At 45.7% G+C, this 20,939-nt stretch overlaps 1 protein-coding gene and 2 long non-coding RNA genes across 3 annotated transcripts; 1 reads left to right on the forward strand and 2 right to left on the reverse strand.

The window, feature by feature from the left end:
- The first annotated feature begins 212 nt into the window (after nt 1–212).
- On the forward strand, nt 213–16,913 carry LOC121132805. Its single transcript, XR_005869431.1, has 4 exons — nt 213–537; nt 8,284–8,424; nt 9,000–9,026; nt 16,855–16,913. It is a non-coding gene; the product is annotated as an uncharacterized LOC121132805 (long non-coding RNA).
- On the reverse strand, nt 12,583–15,052 carry Cited2 (Cbp/p300 interacting transactivator with Glu/Asp rich carboxy-terminal domain 2). Its single transcript, XM_005065852.4, has 2 exons — nt 14,796–15,052; nt 12,583–14,310 (listed from the first exon to the last, which is right to left on the reverse strand). The coding sequence occupies exon 2, from the start codon at nt 14,300–14,302 to the stop codon at nt 13,493–13,495; it is 810 nt and encodes a 269-aa protein (XP_005065909.1). The 5' UTR covers nt 14,303–14,310; nt 14,796–15,052; the 3' UTR covers nt 12,583–13,492.
- A 43-nt stretch (nt 16,914–16,956) lies between the features above and the next one.
- On the reverse strand, nt 16,957–17,740 carry LOC121132804. The gene is made up of 2 exons (XR_005869430.1): nt 17,602–17,740; nt 16,957–17,233 (listed from the first exon to the last, which is right to left on the reverse strand). It is a non-coding gene; the product is annotated as an uncharacterized LOC121132804 (long non-coding RNA).
- Nucleotides 17,741–20,939: the final 3,199 nt, after the last annotated feature.

Here is a 20,939-nt window from a genome sequence, read left to right on the forward strand (position 1 = left end):
TGATGTAATTTATTAGGGAAGGAAGTGTTTGTTGTATAGTTTCTGTTGCTTGTGCCCTAGCCCTCTTTCTTAACAAATCATCTGATGTGGGAACGTGTCTGGTCCTCTTTAGCCATGCTGTCAGTGTGGAGCAGGTCAGACTGTGGCACGGGGGTGGGGGACTGTTCCCTTAGAACAACCCCCACTGTGTTCGTTGGTGCTGAGCATTCCACGTTTCGATGTGAAGGGTAGGCTGTCGTTAAGTGGGTGTGAGGTGTGTCCACTGTTTGCCCGTGGACGCTTCAGCACACTGCACCTTGGGCTGTGCTCTTACAGTGCGCCTGAGCTCGGTGAAACAGATCGTGTGCGTGCGCCATGTGAGTTCCTGGCTCACACATGAGCAAGGAGGGATGGCCCAAGCCTGGGACTCAGGATGAAGTTCCCCAGGGCTCAGGAAAGTTCCTGCACGGGTTCACATGTGCCACACCTGACGACTCTGGAGAGCAGCCACGCTGGGTTTCATACCCCAGAGGATGCTAGCTGAAGGTCGAAACACAGGTGAACATCCTGCTCCTTGGTGGGAATGGAGTAGCTTTTAGTAATAGTAACGGCAGAGATGAAGTTTGAATTAGCAGTGTACCTTCACTCCAAAAGGGCACAGGCGACGGGCCAAACAATTCCAATGAAGTCCACCTTGTGGGCTGATTGGTTTATTGAGCTTACATGTCTCTCTGGAGCATGTGTGAAGGGCCACTTAGAAGGACACAAATGACTCAAAGGCAGCTGCGTCACTGCACATTCACCCCAGTGTAAGTGACTTCGGACAGCTGCCTCCCTGGAGCTCCCTGCAGGAGTTTCGGGGAGCTCAGCTAGCCTGAGACTTCTCCTTAGCTATTGATTCTGCTTCTATAACCTCGAGGTCCAAGCTGGGTTGATCTTGTCAATTTCAGGAGCTTTCTCACACTTGGGTTTAGTTGACTTCTCAAGCCTTGCTTAGATTCATTTACTTCCTGAGCCTTGGTGAACCTTCTCCCTCCAAGAAAGAATGTTTCGATTTTGAGAACCTAAGTGCAAAACAATGTGTTAATCAAATGGTTTTGTTTCACATTTTAAAACCCCAGTGACTTAGTTCAGGAACGGGAACTGCTATCTTTCCCAACAACTTCAAGGAAGGTAAGGCTACATCTAGACTTCAAGGACTCAGAAGGTATCCCTTGCCTTTTTAGTCCCTTCCATCTTCCCATTGTCTTTAAGTTCAATTTAGCTTCTTGTACACAGCTAGATATTTAACTAACAGACAACAAGATGTCTCTACTATCAAAATACTTAGGGAAAAGGCTGCTTCTGCAATGATTCAATGAATGATACATCTACAATGATACAGTATCCATGGACCAATCACCATAGCTAGCAGAGGAAGTTATGTTGATCAGCTAAGTTGAGACTCTGGGTGCCCCTGGCCCATTGCCAGGGCTGGGAAATATGGTCATAGCCCTATGAGGATGCTCAGATATGAATGTGAGAATCTTCATACACTGATGCATGACTGAAGTAGAGATGGGGTGTTTTACAGAAGAGTAGGCCCGTCAATCTACAGACAGAAAGGTGCCCACCATTATATCTTAGGCATCTGTTATTTCTCCTATTGGGATCTTGCCAGACTAATTTAATGGTTTATTTTTACTTTGGTGTATGTACCCACGTGTTTGACCAAGGAAATAGACTAGACAGCTACTGGTAATTTGCTCATAAACACTAGATTCTGTTCTTGCTCATAAACACTGAGATTAATCATCTGTCAATACATACATGATTTCCTTAGTTCAGCAAAATTATTTATTCATCATCTTAGCAAGGGAATATTTGAAAGGTTAGAAATGAGGACATAATGACCGAATTCTTATTTTTAAAGGTTATTCATTTATATTAACAAATGTCATTTTATAGAAAGACACTTTAAATTTTTCAAATAAACCTAAATTAAGTGATTTCAACACAATTCTGTTAGCTATAAATCTTTCTTATGAGGAGGCTTTGAAAATATAAAAACTATTTTTTAAAAAAAGTAGTCCTGCCGGGTGGTGATGCATACCTTTAATCCCAGCACTTGGGAGGAAGAGGCAGGCAGATCTCTGTGAGTTCAAAGCACCTATCTGATATACAAATCGAGTCCCAGGACAGCCAGGACTGTTACACAAAGAAAAACCTTTCTTGGAAAATAAGTGTGTGTGTGTGTATCTGTGTGTGTCTTATTCAGGTCCAAGTTTAAAAAAAATCTATGCTTTGAAACCAAACTTTCAGAATGTGACTGTCCACTGTTGACTCTCCTATAGGAAGGTTAAGATAACTGCCCTAGTGCTTGATTGATTTGGAAATGGGTGTGGGACCTGATACATGAAGGGAAGATCACATTTTCAAAAGGTTTCTGAACCACTTATCATGGAAGGCTGGCTAACTGCACCTGTCACTAGCTGAAGGTCAGGTCAACCTGAAGAGCCCAGTAGAGAAGTGATAAAGACTAGAGTTCCCGCCGACATCATTAAGTTGGGAATTAATCAATCCCAATGCCCTTTCATTGACTCAGAACAGAGAATATAATGGGTTTTAGAATCAGAGTGACTGCAAATTATAGCTGAAATATTCTAACACAGGGGAGGGATTGCAAAGTCTATGTAACCCTTAATGTGAATAGTGTTGTGGAGAAGGGGATTATGGGAAAAGGCTTCTTCAGAGAAAATCCTTGAGGTGGGTGTGAAGGGCACCTCAACTAGGAGGATGAAGATGAACCTTGCCTTTCGGATATGGGCATATATAGTTCTGAATCAGAGTGCTAAGGTCCTCCCATTATTAAAGAAAGTTGTAGTGGCACCTCACAAGAAGTATAGTTCTGATGGGTACTGAGTTAGCGGCAATGCTGTGATGGACAAATGTGTCTACTCTCTCCTTTTCTTCCTGTACTTATCAGAATATAACCCATTTGTATTGCTTTGATCACATAATAGCTCCACAGTCTGTTGATGTCAGCCAACCAATTCCTCCATTCTTCAGTGCGAGTCTGGGGTCCCCTAAGAGCACCCCAGTTCAACTGTAGATAATTTCTCCACAGTTTCTATTGCATAGTTTCTCTTTCATGCAACTCCCTTGGTCTGTCAGATACTAGCTTTTATTCCTACCCTGAGAGGCCCTTGCCCACTGTGCAGCCTGTTCATCCCCTCATTGTTGTGGAACAAGCATGGCTACCCAGATTTCATTGGCCTGAGCTATAGGACCAAATTTTTCTCTTATGTTCTTGCCTCATGAAATGCATAGGTAGTATCTGGTCAAAGCACATTTAGGTAAGAAGTAATGAATTTCTGAACAAAGGCATCAGGGGTACAATAGAGAAGGGAATAAATATATAGTAGAGGAGAAATTATTGATTCCTTCTAATTGGATTTAACAATAAATATTTCGTGAGCATCTGCCATGTATTAGCATTTTCCTAAGGTTGATGTACAATGAACAAAAACAAAGATACTCGTTCTCATAGAGTTTATATTTCGAATCAAGGACAGTAACCAACAACCCTCTTGATTAAAAGAAAATATATTTTAAGACAAATGGTAATGACTACGATTCAGGTGCTGCTGGTATCTATCAAGTGACCCCACACACTAAGTCTGTGCATCACAAATGTGGAGAAAGTTGAGAGTCAGGCTTCGCCTGCTCCATAGTATCTGAACCGGGAAAAGTCAGAGTTGCAGGGTTGGTAACTCAGTACCTGAAACCAGAAGCACCTGCAAAGGCCTCTTCGCTCCCGTATGGAGGTCGGCACTGGTCACCAACCAACGGGGAACCTCTGTGGGTGCTGATGGCAGGAGCAGTAACTCCACAAGGCCTTTGCGCATGACCTGCTTTCCTCCTCACAGCATGACCTGCGTGGGACTTCCACGGGGTCTCCGGGCTCCAAGGGCTTGTGTCCTGCAAGAAGCAGGAGGAAGCTGTGTGGTCTTTGCTAAATGAGCCTCAGAAATCACAGGGCAGAAAACTCAGTAAGTGAACCCCGGGTCTACAAAAAAACAAAAACAAAAACAAAACAACAACAACAACAAAAAAAAAGAAAACAAAACAAAACCCAAAAAACGGTTCGATTCCACCATCTGATGAGATGAATGTCAAATAGTCAACACTTTAAAAAAAAAAATTCCGTGAGACACCATAAGAACTGGAGCAAGGCTGAAGAGCTTTAAGCTCCATGGGGAGAGAGATAAGCATCTGCTCACTCAGTCACCCAGAGTTGGGGGAGGGGCAGAGTCTAGACAAGGTGTAGTGGATCTGGGGGAGGTGGACACACTTTAGGCAGAGGGATGCGAGATTTAGGTATCTTACCTAACAGAAACCAATTAGCTTGGTGAGGGTCCCTAATGAAGAAGAGAGGTTTGAATGTAGTCTTAGATGGATTTCTACCTAAAGATGTATCACAAATGTGTGTGTTCGTGTGTGCACGTGCCTGGGAGAGAGAAGAGGGAGGGGGGAGGAGAGAGACTCTGCAGTAGGCAGAGTTAGGTCGAGGATGGGTGGGCGGGTTGGAGGTCAGCGCTGCAGATTTGGGCTGAACCCTCAGTGTCTTGATGCTGTCTGAACCTTGAGTGATGGAGGAACTGGCTGGTGACGCAGCAGGAATGAATCCCCACATTGAAGGCTGAGCAGAGGAGCAACACTGACTGTGGAACTGGCTGGCTTGAGGGATGAGAGAAGAAACAGAAGAAAGGAATGACTTTCAGATCAGGCAATGGCAGAGGGAGGCACCAGAGCCTTCCATGCTTTTTTTGGATTAATACCTAAAATCCTATCATTCAACTTTTCTTTCTGTCTCTTCTCTCTTCCGATAAAAATGTCCCTAGCAGGGCGTCACATCAGGCTACTGGCACTTGAGTGAAAGGAAGACAGGAGAGGAATCCTTCAAAAGGAAGGAGACCCAAGGAAAAGGACACCTTTTGCAAATTCTAATTTTGGTAGACTGTAGCAAGGGTGATGCCTGGGAAGAGTGTGTTTAGGCGTCCTTGACTTAGTTCTGTTTTGAAGTTTATTGCAGGTCATGCAGAATCTGTTGTGGTTCAGTAAAAACAAATGGGGTGGAGGGTAACTCTCAGATAAAGCAAGTGCCAATCCAGTCTTGGTAGCTGCTCAGAAGCAAGTGCAAGTAATTTTTATGGGACTTTAGCTCCACCTGGTGTCATGTTAGTGGAATGCTTCTTTGTGCTGGAAGAAGTGTGTCTTCTGCATGCAAAATCAAGAGTCTTTTCCTGGTATAACTAGTTGGGAAGTTGGATAAGGGAAACTAGATGAGTGGACATAGACTGTTGACACTTTAAAATTCTCAGTTGCCAGCTGCGTTTCTCTTACATGATAGGAATATCTCTCTGAGCAATTAAGTAATGATAACAATGATGGTGGTGATAACTGTGGGCCAGGAAGAATTGTTTGAAGAAAGCAGAATCTCAATGCTGATCAAATACTTTTTATTTATAAGTTCTGAGTAACAAACTTAATACATAAGAAAGTGGGACAGAAACTTGAAATGAAGAGTTGGTTAAAAATGTCAGTACACATAATTGGAACCATTGTACCAGAAGCAGGTGTCCTGCAGTCCCCTAAAGCTTCTAAAGTATTGCATGCCAGAAATATTTAATGGCTGGTAAATTTTTGCTATTTGTTTGGAGGTCAGCAAATCCCAGCCAAAAAGTGGTATAGTGTTATTATGACAATGTAAGGAATGTTTACAGAAATGACTCCAACTCTCAGAGCACCCGCCCAGCTGGACCAGGTCTGCGGCACACCGGCTGTTTCTTTTTACCTTGGAAAAAGATGAGTGAGAAATGGTTTAAGAGGGTTTGAGGTAGCTCACTGTATGTAGTCCATCTTTCCACAGAAAGAAAAATGATAGGAATGGGCTGATGTTTCTTTCATGAGAATTTGAATACAAGATATATTAATTAAACATCTTCATTTCGCTGATGGAGAAACTTAAGCCAGCCGTGATTAAATTACACAGCTATTTGGTTGCAAGAGTCAGATCCATGTGTTTTAATTCTGGTCTGCTATTCATTTCACTACAACTATTAATAGAAGAACCCTCCGTGTCTGTGGCAGGCGGAGTAGATAAAGTCCACCCTTAGAGCAGAAAAGTCTGGCTCTGTCCAGGAAGTGTAAGCAGACTGAAGTCTACACTTCCTGTGCCTTTGGTTTTTTGAGACAAGATTTCTTTGTGTCGCCCTTGGCTGTCTTGGAACTAGCTCTGTGGACCAGGCTGACCTTGAACTCACAGAGATTCCCCTGCCTCTTCTGTCTGACTGCTAGCATTAAAGGCGTGCCCCACCACTACCTGGCCATTTCCTGCGTCTTATGATGTTCATTTTCTTACACATTGCCATGCAAACATCAGCCTGAAACTTACAGTCAGCACTGAAGTGTAATAGCCGCCAGCCACTGGAGCAAGTCACAAAGCGGTGGTCTTTACGAAGGAGAACTTAGCCACAAACATTGTCATTGACTAGGTTATAGAACTGACAAATCTCGGGCATTATCTCCATTTGGGGAAGAAACCATCATCCAGCATTATGGAATTCAGTAAATAGAAACAAAATTACAGCATACAACACTAGTATGCTTTTGTCTGACTTGAAGTTCTAATGAGGTCAAAATGCTAAGCATGGTTTCCACTACACAATCTATGTCCTTTCAGAGCCATGCTTGCTTTCGAAGAATATTTTGACTGCATCTGGAAACATATACAGCCATGTCTTAAAACTCCTAAAAGGTCTGATGTATCGAATGGGTAGTCACATCCGTAGTAATGTCAGTGTGCTTTATAACTGATGAATGTGTAGACCAGTGATTCTCAAACATCCTAATGCTGCAACCCTTTCATACACAGCCTCATGTTGTGGTGACCCCAACCATAAAATTATTGCTACTTCATAACTGCAATTTTGCTACCGTTATGAATTGTAATGTAAATATCTGTGATTTTCAATGGACCCCCATGAAAGGGCTGTTGGACCCCAAAAGGGTTGCAACCCACAGGATGAGAACCACTGATTCAGAGCTTCTCCTCATGTGCTGTTTTTAAATTTACCGTTTTGCAGTCAGTGCTGTCTAAGAATAGGCATCTCTTGGCTTATCTCGAGAGCGCTATGGTAGGAACTATCTCCAAGTCCTGTGTCAGCCTCTGAGACGGGCTGTACTGCCCTTGAGCAATTCACCTCCTTCCTAATTGTCACTTTCTTTTTTGGGGGGGGAGGGTTCGAGGCAGGGTTTCTCTGTGGCTTTGCAGGCTGTCCTGGAACTAGCTCTTGTAGACCAGGCTGGTCTCAAACTCACAGAGATCCCACTCCCTCTGCCTCCTGACTTCTGGGATTAAAGGTGAGTGCCACCACCTCCCAGCAAATGTCACTTTCTTAACTCACATTGGAACAATAATCTGAATTTTGTAGGACAGTTGGATTAGATAAGTGTGTGTGCATGAGTTGCCTTCTACAATTTCTGAAGCCACGAGACCCTGTGTCAACAAAAAGATTGGTTAAGAATTGTTTTGTGGGATTTGGTCCCATGCAGCCTAAACAGTGTGTTTCTCACCCTCTTAAAAATCCATATCCCATGACTCGAGAAAAGTCTCCCTATATTTTGTTTTATTAAAGTAGTATTTATTTAAATATTTTTCATACAGCATATGGAATTCTTTCTCGTGTTACTGCCCCCCCCTTTCATGATTTACGCCTTACAGAGGTGGCTCCACTCTGGTGGGAATCGCTGTCCCAAGAACTGGATGGACAGGGGTCTCAGCGCCTTGGGGATGTTTAGTTTAGGAACTTGAGAGGCAGTGCAGTCACGTAGCCATGTATCATTTCACCACACCACCCCACATGGGGAGAGAGGCGTGGAAGTGGCGTCTCCCTCCGTCTTCTTCAAAGAGCTTTGTAAAATAAATGAGGGCAGCAGGGCAGTCTGCACCAAGTGGTCTGAGGACTTGACTTCACAACTGAAAACTTGGTGTTTGCCAGTATAGGACACGCATTGTTATGGGGGGAGGTACTAAATCCCAAACAGTGAGTAGAAGAAATAACAACGTTATGATGATGATGTTTGTGGCCAACTAACTTAAGGAAATCACAAGGTCAAGTTTTATGTCAGTCCTTGGGGAGATACAATGAGAGAAGACTTAGGTAGCCGTGAACTGGTAGTTAACTTATTATTATTATTATTATTAATTATTTTATGCTACTTTGAGTTTCTCCTCAGCCTAAATTTCTCTTCTGTTTTTAGGAATGTGCTGGAAGGGTTCTTTCAGCCCCGTTAGCCACCCTCTGTGTCTGTCTGTCCTACTGTGACACCAGCTAACAGTCCCTGGCTGCAGGCTCCCTAGGATACAGTGCTTACATGGTGATCAACTGGGGGTTGCAGAGGGTAAGTGTAGTAAAGGAAAAAAAGGAAAGGGTTTTAGGGTTGGGCATGAGGGGGGGGCGGTGCCCTGGGGAAAATTCCAGGCAGCCTGTGAAGCAGTGTGCTCAACCCCATGTTGAGCAGCAGTCTCACTAATCGTCCAATAGTCCAGGAAGGAAGTAGTAGAATGCTCACCCATCCTGGCTCGGCAGGAGAGCACTCCCAGGCCCTGGGTTAGTCAAGCAGAATTCTCAGGAAGTACCAACCAAGTCACCTGGGCTACCTCTGCCTCGTTGCTTTTAACACTGGTGCTCATCTTGGGGGTAGAAGTAAGTAACTGATAAGGACCCTTGCACCCAAAAGGCGTTGTTTATTTAGAGAAAGTATGGGAGGAAGGTGGCCTGGGGTTGTCTCCTTCCCAACGGCTGAACCATCCCTGGATACAGCAGCCCCTCATTTTCTTAGCTCTTATCATGCCTATGAATAGCTAAGTATGATAGAAATTCAAACCTATGGCGCTTAAACTAGCTGAAGTTCATTATTTAGCATCCCTTATAAATTTAATTCCATCCTGTGAAGGGAATTTTTTTTTCTTTCAGGTATTCTAATACTTCTGAAGACTATAGGTAGGTCTCACTCACTATAATGCAAGCTAAATTACTGACCAGCAGCTCACTGCTTGATAGAAAATGCCCTTCTATTTCCTTTTCCCCTAAGTATGGTCATCAGTTTAAGGGGGGCCGGGGGGTCATTTCTGTCCTTGCTGCATAAAAAAATAGGTCAAGTGCTTTAAGCCAGTCCACAGCAATTAAAATTCAGTGGCTGCCATTGTTCCCGCTCTTTTGGGGGAAGACAAACAAAACACATGCTAATGGAGTTTCACTGGCTAAGGCCTTTGATGTGTGCTGTTTAGTGTTCTCTAGCTGAGGCTCACCTAGCCTGCCTGGGAGCTCAGATTTTGACGATACTGGTATAATACTGACCGGGCAAATAGGATCTCTGAAGTGATAGGAAATAGTTCCTTGGTGCAAAAAACAAGACAAAAAAAAAAAAAAAAAAAAAAAAAAAAAGAATTGCCAGTGGCTTAGAGCCTACATTCTTCAAGTTCTACATTTATTTTTTTGGAGACAACGTTATCTGCCAGGTTTATGTTAAAGTTAAATTTTTCCTGACTCAATTAGACAGGAGCATTTATTCTCATTAGAGATCCTGTGGCCCTTTTCACTAGATTAGAGTCAGTGACTAGGTCACATTCCAACATGGATAATTGCGTTCTGCATTCCTGAATATTTCCCAGCACTTCTCTAACCTCACCCCATCAAATTCAGTCTTTGCCACACTTATTTGCTCATTTGCAAACCAGTAATCCTGTTGTTGTGGGGGTTCCTGTGTTTCCCCGCGCCCTCCCCCATCTGACAGGTGAAAGCATTGGTCCAAACCTCCGTCCCTCACGCTTCCAAAGGGAAAATCCCCTAGCCAGTGTACATTTCCAAATAGGAAGCCAGTCTCAAATTATGCACCTTTAATCATAGGTTAAAGTCTTTGGCAGGTAAGATAGTCTTATTTTTATAAAGAGTGCTTAATTCCAATCCTTGGTGATTGAAAAAAAATAATTGCACAAACATAGGGTATTTCTTAAGGGGAAAAAAAGCAGAGTCTTCGCAATGGCAAAAACAAATAAAAAACAAAACAAAACAAAAAATACCCAACAACGAAAACCCTCTTTAAAGCTTTCTTTTAACCTTCCAAATAAATTCCACAAGGGGGCGAAAACACCTAATGGTCCGGAGCTGCAAAGTTTGTATTTGAAAGCCAGCCACCCATAATAGATTAGTGGATTAATATTTTGCTCTAAAGGATCTGGCCTTTAATGTTGACATCAATTTATAGCCATCCCAGGCGTTTACAGTAGTAAAAGTCACAGAGACCGTAAACTTCACAATAGATGTCAACCTTCTGGAACTAGTGTTCTAGCCTAGCACCCCATAAACAGTAGTGATTAGGTAACTGTTCTTCAAAGACCTATCCATAGCTCTAACGTCTTTATCAGCAGTAAAGATGCCGCCACCAGGATTTTATCAAGCACCCGCAGACCCACACGATTACATGCATGCAGACATATTTTTCTGTTGTGTGTCAATGGAGCGGTGCTTATCACTCATCTCGTCTTGAAAATTAGGCATGGAGTGTCTATTTGTTAGCAAAGCCTAAAGAACAGAGGCCCTCTTGTACCACGTTAGAACTTTTTGACAAACAGCCAAGGTACAGAGGTCAAATTTCCCCATATGCTCTAAGCAACATAGTAGGAAGCGAGACCACAGAAGGTTTTTGCAAATGTCTGCCAGGAGCCCGGTGATCTAGGTCACTGTACAGGTTTCATTAATCGGGTTGTTTAAACAAGGGCTTATTTTTCTCTGCCTAAAGCGACCTGCAGATATCACGTAGGATCTGCTCAATTGTTGATCAAGAGAGTCTTAATGAAATAGAGATGGGGGGAGGGAGAATTTGTATTTGTACTGAGGACAAATTGTGCTTTTAGCCAGCTCCTCTGTTTGAGTCCTCTATTCTGGCAGGGATGGGTCCAAGTTCTAATAATAGTTCCTTGAGCTCTGCATCTCTACATACGTGTCCGGCATTGGAGCAGCAGGAGGAATCTAGTAACAGAGCAGGTGTTGTGACTTAGTCCCTGGCAGAGTAAATAATGAAGGGTGATGGCATGACAATTCTTTGCTTTCCATGTATGTGTATGAATGTATGTATGTGTGCATGTATATATGTGTATACACATATATATGCCCACAAGTGAAAAAGAACCAGAATTGCTGTATTAATATGCATGTAAACATTTTTTCCACTTGAGTCTTCAGGGAGTGGGGGCGGGGTGATCTCACTGTGAAAATGCCAAGCTAGGAAGATTTACTGCCTGGTTGAAGACGCAGCATTGACACGTATTAGCTGAAGAAAAACTTCAGCCTTAACTATTGGAGAAATGGGATTGTTTGAAAATTGGGGTCAAAGAGCTCTGGATGATTTCCTAGAACATAATTTTTAATAGGACGATGTCAGTTATAGAGGTCTAGCAAGCCCAGTGCAGAGTGCATCTTAATTTTACCTGTCCTTCTTGGAAATAGAGCTTACAGAGTGGGAGGCAGTCTGAGTCCTGCACAGCCAGCCTGTGTGCCGGATTCCTGGGGTTTAAGGTGAGAGCCAAGCATGGAAAGGAATCGAAGCATGGCTTATTTGTAGGGTTTTCTCACTCTGCATCTCCTTGCTCTCCCCAGGTTAAGTATGAGTCTGTTATTTTCTTCTTGGCTGCGGTTATGCTATTCTTAAAAGCATGAAAACATGACAGGCGACATCTAAACCCTTCCCCTTCCACCTGGGATGTTTTGACACTTAACGCTGTTTCTCCTCCTCGGCTTGATTATGTAAGGCGATCCTTGACACCCATAGGATATGGAGATGGTCTGCATCCAGGTTGTCAGAAATGGTTTTAAAGCAAGGTGCTTGGCACCTAAATGCATGGGACAGCAGCAGCTCAGAATTCTGGATAGTGGGGCGTGCTTACAAGGGCACCTTACCGAGGTTGTAATTTGACCTTTGAATCAACCATTGGGTGAAATTTAAATATTAGAAGAAGCCTCAAGGTAGCTTCCAGCCTCCTTCCACTCGGAACTGTAACCCAGTCAGAAGCTATTTGAGAACAGATTGGGAAATGTGTCTATCCTTAGCACCTTTGCTCAGAAATAAAATTCATCACTAGCAATAAAGGTAGAATTGTCTTTAGTATCACCCCATCAATCACTCAGCATATCACTTTAGCCCACTCCTTTTAAGCCATTGAATCAGAAGCACTTGACCCCTCCTCCCTCCCATCCAGTGAGAAAGATATGTTTAATATTGCAAGCCTTCCTAGCTAAGGTTCACTGAAACTGGATGCTGTTAAGAAACAACAAAAAAGCACATTGGCAACTTTTCTGCCTTTGATTAAACCACACCAAGAGGCATGCTACAAAGCTAACAATGCAGCATTATGCCAATTATCTTAAATCCTGCTCTCCCTTAAGCTCACCGTGACCTGTTTTAGTGTCCTGTAACTTACCCTTTGGAAAGCGCTCGATCAATAACAAGTCCAACTTAAAGGAACCCACTCCCCCCAATGACTGACTAACAGGAAACAAGTTATTTCTTAACTTTTTATTGACATTGGCAAATTAAAATAGAATAAATTAACAAGTATTTTTTCAAAAAAATGTTTTGTACAAAAATACTGTCAAAATTTCCTAAAAAGCTTTCAACACAGTAGTATCTTCTCATGTACTGAATATAACTATTAGCACAGTGTCAAAAATGTTGAAGACAGAAACAAAATAAAAATCTGTGAAATGTTTGCCACTGACGACATTCCACACCCTATTATTGTCTGTACATATGGGGGAGGGGAGGGAGACAGCCAACTTTAAAGTGAACGGTATGACTTCCTGATCCAGAACGGTTTGGCCCACATCTGTTTAATCTTCCAGTTTAGCATATTTGAAAACTTAGTCAGTACTCAAATGCATAGTTTAAAAAAAATGAAGCGACATGGCAGTTTGTGCAGTAATATCTGCCCTTCAGAGTTCATGCAGCCAACAAATGCAATTTTTCCTTTCACTCATAAATCTGAATGCAGCGCAGTCATTTGAAACCATCTACAGAATCCACAAGATTAAGCAGTTTGCCAAGATTAATATCTAACAGTTGAGCACTGGAGAAAGTGAGGAAATTAGGAATAAAAACAACAAAAAAGACCAAGTTAGCTAGATATTTCAGCTACATAAGGGAGGTGAGTGTCAATGCTACAAAAAAACGAAACAAGAACAGGAAAAAAGTGGCAGCAATCTTTTTTTTTTTTTAAACCAATTTGTACAAGTTTATAGTTTACTTTGCTTCCAGGTTCTCAAACCTTTCAGGATCTGAAAAGTGAGATACTGCGTCTAAGGGAATGTTTTTTTTTTTTTTGTTTTTTTGTTTTTTTTTAATTCACACCGAAGAAGTTGGGGTGGGGGTGGGGAGGGTGATTTCTTTCGCCCGCCCGCCGAGGTTAACCGAGTCAACAGCTGACTCTGCTGGGCTGCTGTTTGCACACGAAGTCCGTCATAAAATCAAACTCGTTTTGGCCCAGCCAGAGTTCGGGCAGCTCCTTGATGCGGTCCAAACCCATTTCTATCACTAAGGACATAAGCACTTCCTCGTCGATGAAATCAGTGTCTATGACATTGGGCGGCAGCATTGCCGCGGGGACGTGAGCCACCGAGGCCGGCATGGTGTTGCCACCGCCGCTGCCGCCCGCGCCACTGCCGCCAGCGCCGCCCGAGGTGCCGCCAGAGCCGCCGGGGGTGCCGCTGCCGCCCGCGCCGCCAGGGGTGCTGCTGCCGCCGCTGTGCTTGGGGTTGCAATCTCGGAAGTGCTGGTTTGTCCCGTTCATCTGGTGGCCTGCAGCGGGGTGCAAATCCGGCATGTAGTGGTTGTGGGGGTAGGGGTGATGGTTGAAATACTGGTTGTTGAGCTTCTGCAGCTGCATGCTGGCCGGCAGGGAGCCTCCCTGGCTGGCCACCGGGGGGCCCATGAACTGGGAGTTGTTAAACCTGGCAGCGGGGGCCAGAGCGCTCGGGGGGTGCCCCCCGTTCACAGTCCCCGGCCCCATGGCGTGCCTGATGCCGCTCGTGGCATTCATGTTGCCCGCGCCGTAGTGTATGTGCTCGCCCATGAGGGCGTTGAAGGCGTGCTGGGGCTGCTGCTGCTGGTGGTGATGCGGGCTCGGGAACTGCCCCATGCCCATGCGGTGGGCAGGGTGGTGGTGCAGCCCGTTGGTGCCGTCGGGGAAGCGCCCGTGGTTCATGGCCATCATATGGTCTGCCATTTCCAGTCCTGAAAGCGAAACGAGCAGACGCTGAGACCCGCGCCACACGTGTCGCCCACCGGAGCGCACCCCACTTCGGTCGCCCCTGTACCCGCGCGCACGTCAAGCGGCAGACCACCACCACCCCCGAGAGGGAACCAACCCACCGGCAGTCCGTGCACCCGAGCTCGCCACCTCGGCGGACCTGCCGCCCGCCGGACCCGCACAGCCTGGCGCTGCGCGATCGGCCCCTTCCCCAGCGATCCGGGAGTAAGGGGGGCCGGGGGTGGCGACCGGAGCCCACACCTCCTTAGGTTCCCCGAAGTGGCCTAATAAAGGAAGTGCCCCGGAGCTCGGCCGCGAACTTCAGGCATTCAATCAGCCCTTCTCACCCTGTGGTTGCACATCCTGTTGTTATTCCCCAGCTCCGCCTCACGCTCGTCCCCGGGGCCAGCCCTGCCCTCGGAGGACGAGGCTGGCAGCAGCTCTGGCCAGCTTCGCCCGCCGCGCTCACCTTCCGTCTTTGCGATTTCTGCTCCGAACACCGAAGGCGGGCTCGTCGGGTCCAGGACCGGCTCAGCAGCACATAGAGGGGCAGCCGAGGGGCTGTGGTGCGCTCGCTCGTGCGAGGTTGGAGCCGGGGACTTGCAGCAGCCGCTGGGGCAGATTGCGAGCCGTTCCCTTTTCTTTTCCCTCCGCAGCCCTCGCCGCTCCGCAGGACCGCCCGGCAGCTGCCAACAATGAGCTGTGTTTCTTAGGGCTTTGGCCACAGTTAATATAAGGATCTCGGGAAGGGCGGAGCGAGAGCCTCCCGCCGGCAAGCCAGAAGATGCGGATTCCGGAACTCGAGCTCCCTGGATCGGGTCCCCGAGCCGCGTCCGCGAGTCCGCGCCGCACGTGCGCAGAGGCTGCGCGCCCCGGCGCCGCCCTGAAGTTCCCGGGACTGTGGGTGTCTTTCTGGCCCCCAAATGCGAGGGTTGTGCCTGCCACCTCCGAGGCAAGGAGGTGATCCTACAAGCCACCCAGTGCAGGGAAGCACTTACAGGAGAGGAGCAAGGAGCACTCTCCGCCTTCCTCTGGCCAGACCTCCCCACCCCCAGCTCGCTCACCCGGTTCACCTAGTGATCTGCCCAGCGCTCTACAGGAAAATGGGGGTTCGCTCGGTCTCCCCGCCCTGCAGTTTTCTTGGGTGCAAAAGCCTCTGAGCCTGCGGATAATGGTTTTGCTTTGCCGAGTTTGGGTTTTAAAGCTCCGGACCGATCCTGCCCTGTTCTCTGAGCGCGCTTTCCTGAGCCGCGCCTTTGTGTTTTTACTCGGGCAGCATGTAAACCTAACCGAGATATTTTCTGCGTGTGCCTGCATTTCCCCCGCCTCCACTCTTTTCAAGGACAGGGGCTGGGGGTGGGGAGCGGCAGTGGCTGCAGGTGGACGGAGCGCGCTCACAGGCCGGGTCGGCTCCGCTCCCGCGTTCGGGGATCCGCTCCACTCTTTCTGATCTGCTCCACGCTCCCGGAGTACGTGTGCTTCTGCTAAGTTTGCGTTTGCAGCTCTTGGTAGCTTTGGCATCCGAGCTGAGGCGTCCCTGCTCTGTAAACAAACTCAGCGATCCTCGTCCCCAGATCCACCTTTTTGCACATACACAGTTACTTGCTTCTGCTGTTGCCCTTGATCCAGGAGGTGGGGGTGTGTGCAAACTTGCACAGCCTCCCTCCGGGCTCTGCCTGACGGTTTGGGGTTGATTTAGAAGCAAATGGGTTTGTAATTAAGAAATTCGAGGGCTGGGTAAGGCTGCTGCAGCAGCAAAAGGAAAACAGATAGCTTGGTAATCGCTTTGTAAATAAAGTCGTTTTGGAGGTGAGCACGTAGCGGCACGTCCTGTATGGCACGGTGCGCGCATACACTGCTAGGACTCTTCCTTTTCAGTGAAATTGTTCAGTGGAGCAATAGGTGGTGATAATAATAACCTTGCCTGCAGAACGAAGCACAAGGAGCCCGATCGCCCATTTGGCTCATTGACTTGCAAATAAAACCCCTAACACTGGTCGGGTCCACTATCCAGTCGGAGCTCTGTTGCTTGGTTAGTTGTTTCCCCAACACTGGGATGAAGCTGCTCGGAGCGTGTATCCCTCATTAAGTGGTGAGATCGAGTTTAGCGCTCCGAATAAGGACTTCTGTGTACAGTTGTGTCTTCATAACTTGATGTCCATGGAAGACTTCCTGCTGTAAAGAGCCAGCACCCCTCCCCCTTCCCGTTTCTTTTTCTTCCTTCTAGCTCCAGACTTTTTTTTTAGGGTTGTATTTCTTGAGAACTGGAAATTCTGATACATCGCCTGCCTCATTCAGTAATTTTTTTCTCTTCGCTTTACTTCTGTCTTCCTCCAGTTAGTCCTATTCAAATACCCCAAACAACAAAACCCTCTGTCTTCCTCTCTACCCCTTTTCCAGGCCGTCCAGCATTTATAACCCTGTATGCAAATGATTGTGAAACCTCAAGAATGTTTACTTTTTTGGAGAAGTGAGCTTTCAGCTATAACAATTCCCCTATTTTGTTCACCTCCTAATGTCTCCTGTAGGTCATGAGCATGAAGTTGAAATATCAAGAGGTTTGGAGATCAGAAACGACACTTCCTATCAAAAAAAGAAAAAAGAAAAAAAAAAGAACTGCCAAGCCAAAATAATTTTTGAATAGATTGTTTACTTCCCTTCCTTATTGTGCAGTGTCTTGCGACATAAGGAACAGCTTTTGAATGTCTAATCTAAATTCCTCTTGCAACCATTAAGGGAAGGTACCCCACCATGCAGCGCCAGTGTTTCCACAGCCTGTTGGGCAATCCCTGGAAAGGTCACTTGCCCATCCCCCACCACTAAAAGAAAAAATAAATACTTCTGGGTCCATCTGGATGGGATGCAAGATGCATTGCTCATTTAGTCTCCCAATGCTCTTCAGGTACCCTAAGATATAAACAAGACAGGAGAACTCAGGGTTACAAAGAGACCTCAGATAATCAGGCGTTGGATACACCACACACACACACACACACACACACACACACACACACACACACACACCTCCCCACCTCCGACCATACCATATCCTGTCTCGGGGGCATTGGGAGGCTTCCCGGTGGACATGGCAAACTAGTTAAGGCCTCGGGATGACTAACAGTTTGACCACAGGGACAATTCGTTACTTCAAAGATGAGAGAAACAAACTGGAGATGATGTGCTGCAGTTGGATCCTAAGGGCCTGTGATTCCAGGCTGAGAATTCTGATTGGGTCCCAGAGACATGGAGGAGTGGGAGACAGCTTATCAACTTACGAGGCAGTATGGTGGAGGATGGTCCGAGAAATGGAGTCTGGCAACAGGGCATCCAGGTAGGGGGAGATTACAGGGAACACAGGAAGTTCCCTGAGGTTTCTCCCGGGAGCCTGGGGAGGCGTGGCCTGTCTCTGATTGTCAGCACTCGTTGGTTGTATTAGTTTTCTAGGAATGACATAACAGAACACCACACTTAAGCAACAAAACGGGATTGTCTGACACATACTAGGGAGCCAGAAGTCCACAATCAAGAGTTGGCAGGGTTGGTCCTGTCCGTCTTGTGTCTTTTGGCAGGTGGCTGGCAACACTAGGTAAATATATCACTGTGGTTTCTGCCCTCCTTTTGCAGAGTTTTTCCCTGCATATGTGTTTCACTGACCCCCAGCCCACGTAAGGACATCAGTTGGACCGGATGAGGCCTATCCTGAAGAACCTCATCCTGTGTTCAGATCCGATCCCATTCTGAGTTGAACCACCGCTTTTTTTTAAAGATTTATTTATGTATTACATATACACCAGATTGAATTGTAGATGGTTGTGAGCCACCATGTGGTTGCTGGGAATTGAACCCGGGTCCGCTGGAAGAACCACCGCTTTTTAGGAAGGCTTCATCCAACCTTGCAGCTGTGAAGAATTAAGAGCTCGGACGATCCCTGCAGATTGGGAGAGAAACTCTTTCTTCCCACATACTCCAATGGCCCTTGTCCTGGTTCCTGTGTCTCTGCTCAGATTCCACCCAGGGGTCTTGCTCAGTATCCTACCCAAAGGACAATGTCCTCTTTTGTTCCCTGTCCTCATGGCAGTCTACTTTTCTTCTTGGTGTTTGCTCCCTTCCGATACGCTGCACAGTAAATAAACTGTTAGCTGCCTTCCCCCACTAGAAAGAAGACTCCAAGAGAGTGGAGAGACCAGTTTGTTTGTTCGTGGTAGACTGGGTCAAGTCTACCTGATTGACAACAATGAATGAATTAGTGAATGCATGAATCAGTGAATGGAGATTGACACATGGCATAGCTCTCCAGGAAACCAAAATGAAAGGCGGCGAGGGAAGATTTTTCTCGAGATTGCTTTTAAGGCTAGAGGCAGAAAAAGCCAATAGAGTACTTAGCTAACACAAAACCTTGAAGACCAACCCCCAAAACCTTGTAAACCAAGTGGGGGTGCATTCCTTACACTTGGGATATGTCAAGAGTTCAAGGTCATCCTTGGCTAAATAAAAAGTTTGAGGCCAGCCTGAGCTCTCTGAGACCCTACCTGAACAAGACAAAACAACAACATTCCAGTGGAACGGAATAGCTGCTCACCACAGTGTGAACCTTGGCCTGTCTTTCACTTAAGCAATACTGTCACCGTCACCCGTTTAAGGGAGATGGGTCACCAAAGGCTCACTGGCTACTTATAATTGACTGGAATCAGGTCCCCACTGGTGTGACTTTTTGACTGACACGGAGCTTCTAAGTGTGAGCCTCCAGGTTAAGCTAAAACCTGAGCTCGGAAACAACAACAACAGAACGCTAGTGTAAAAAACTTATTCTTGAGTGTGTGGTGGGGGTGGGATGAGATCTAACACAATGATTTCTGCTTCACCTAATTATCCCACAAGTCCTTAAAAAGTAGTGTGTGTGTGCCTGTGTGTGTGTGTGTGCCTGTGTGTGTGTGTGTGTGTGTGTTAAGGAGGACTCTGAGTTTCAAAGAGGTTTAAGAAAATGAAAACAAAATAACAACAACAAAATGGTGACTTGCTGAAGCTTTTCTGGTAAGGATGGAGGATGCTCCGTGAGCTCTAAAGAGTTAACCAATGCCATGGAGAAAGTAAGGCCAACGTTATATCATATGGCTGGCACTGCCTGCCGTAAGGAAATCCAGCTGCGAGGTTTATCAAAGGAAAGTTTTGGAGGCTGCAAGGCCAAGGCCACACTGTTAGCAGACCGCTTTCTGAGGCATGTAGTCTAGGTTTGCAGTTGGCTGTCTTGTTTCGTCCTCATGTGGCCTGAAAGGCACGTGTTCCTCTTACATGTGCACAGTGTCTTTTTTTTTTTAAATAAAGACATGGGCCAGATTAGATAGGCCTGGTTCAGATGGCTTCCTTTCAATGTCACCACCTCTTTAAAGGCCTTATCTCCAAACAGTAACATCCTGAAGGCACTGAAGACCAGGGTTAGCACTTCATCACAGGAATTTGGAGGGGACACAGTTCCACTTCATCTGCAGATTCATTTTAGTTAATTGACATTTTATCAGCGTGCAACTTGAAGAGCAAACTAGGAGCACTCCTATTGGTTTTGAAGTTGGGTGAGGTCTGTTGAAAGCTTGACAAGAAAAAAAAATCAGTGGCTGAATAATTTAGGGCTCTATCAAAACAAGATTATACTTAGTAAGAGTAACTAAAGAGGCTCCAAAAGGACAATAACAGATTATGCCAGTGTGGGGCGGGACATTATTGAGTAGAGGCAACCAGTTGAGTCAAAAGTTAAAATGTGGATCCCCCGAGTGCTTGGTTGGTTGAATCAGATGCACAAAGAAAATGTTGTTTAAAAAGGGAACGACTTGAAGTATGTCAAGAGTGGGACTCTTACATGATAGAGCTGAAAATAATCCTTTTGCTGAACTTGGCTCTTCCCATGTTGGTTTGAAATGTTTCATTTTAATAAGGAGTTACAGAAACCAAAGGAGGTTTGTTTATTTTTCTTTCTTAAAAAGAAATATGTTTTACCGAGGTAGCAAGTGGGGACCTAGAATGGCTATTTAGTTCGGAGAAGAAAAGGCAGTCAGGTGACTCGATACACGCGTTTCTGGTGTGTGCGTAGAGAGCGACGTGGTGGACTTTCCAGATGTTTTCTTTGTCCACTGAGACAAAGGAAAAAAGAAAACAGCGCGTTGGAGAAGAGTGCTTGCATTCGGGGATTCCCACCCTGTAGAGTGTCCCTAGCCTCGGCTTTTTTGTGCTTTATGGATTAAGGACCTGTTTTACTTTGCTTCAAAACTTTGTCCTGATGTTAAATGATTATGAGAAAGAGCTCTGGATAACATCTAAAAAGAGAAAATAAAATTATGGAATTGTCCTTGTAGGTGGAACTTGAAACAGAAGCATTTATCCCAATTCTTTTGTTTTCCACGTGAGAAATTTGAGGTCTTGAGAGGTTAAGTGGACTTCTTCCTGACTCTCTGAACACTAGGATTGCCAAACACAGTGCACATCGTCAGAGGAGCCTGTCTTCACAAAGACAGCAGTGAACTGGATAGAGTTTGCAGAACGGCGGGATCAGGCTGTCCCAGGCTGGCTTTCTTACTATTACCTGAACTGCAGGACACCAGAACAGTATCTGTGTGGGTTTCTC

This window comes from Mesocricetus auratus, unplaced genomic scaffold (genome assembly GCF_017639785.1).
Source record: "Mesocricetus auratus isolate SY011 unplaced genomic scaffold, BCM_Maur_2.0 Super-Scaffold_100018, whole genome shotgun sequence".
NCBI lineage: Eukaryota > Metazoa > Chordata > Mammalia > Rodentia > Cricetidae > Mesocricetus > Mesocricetus auratus.

Bases quoted from the DNA above. Each gene is read 5' to 3' on its own strand.
- Cited2 (XM_005065852.4), bottom strand. From the start codon at position 14,302: ATGGCAGACCATATGATGGCCATGAACCACGGGCGCTTCCCCGACGGC.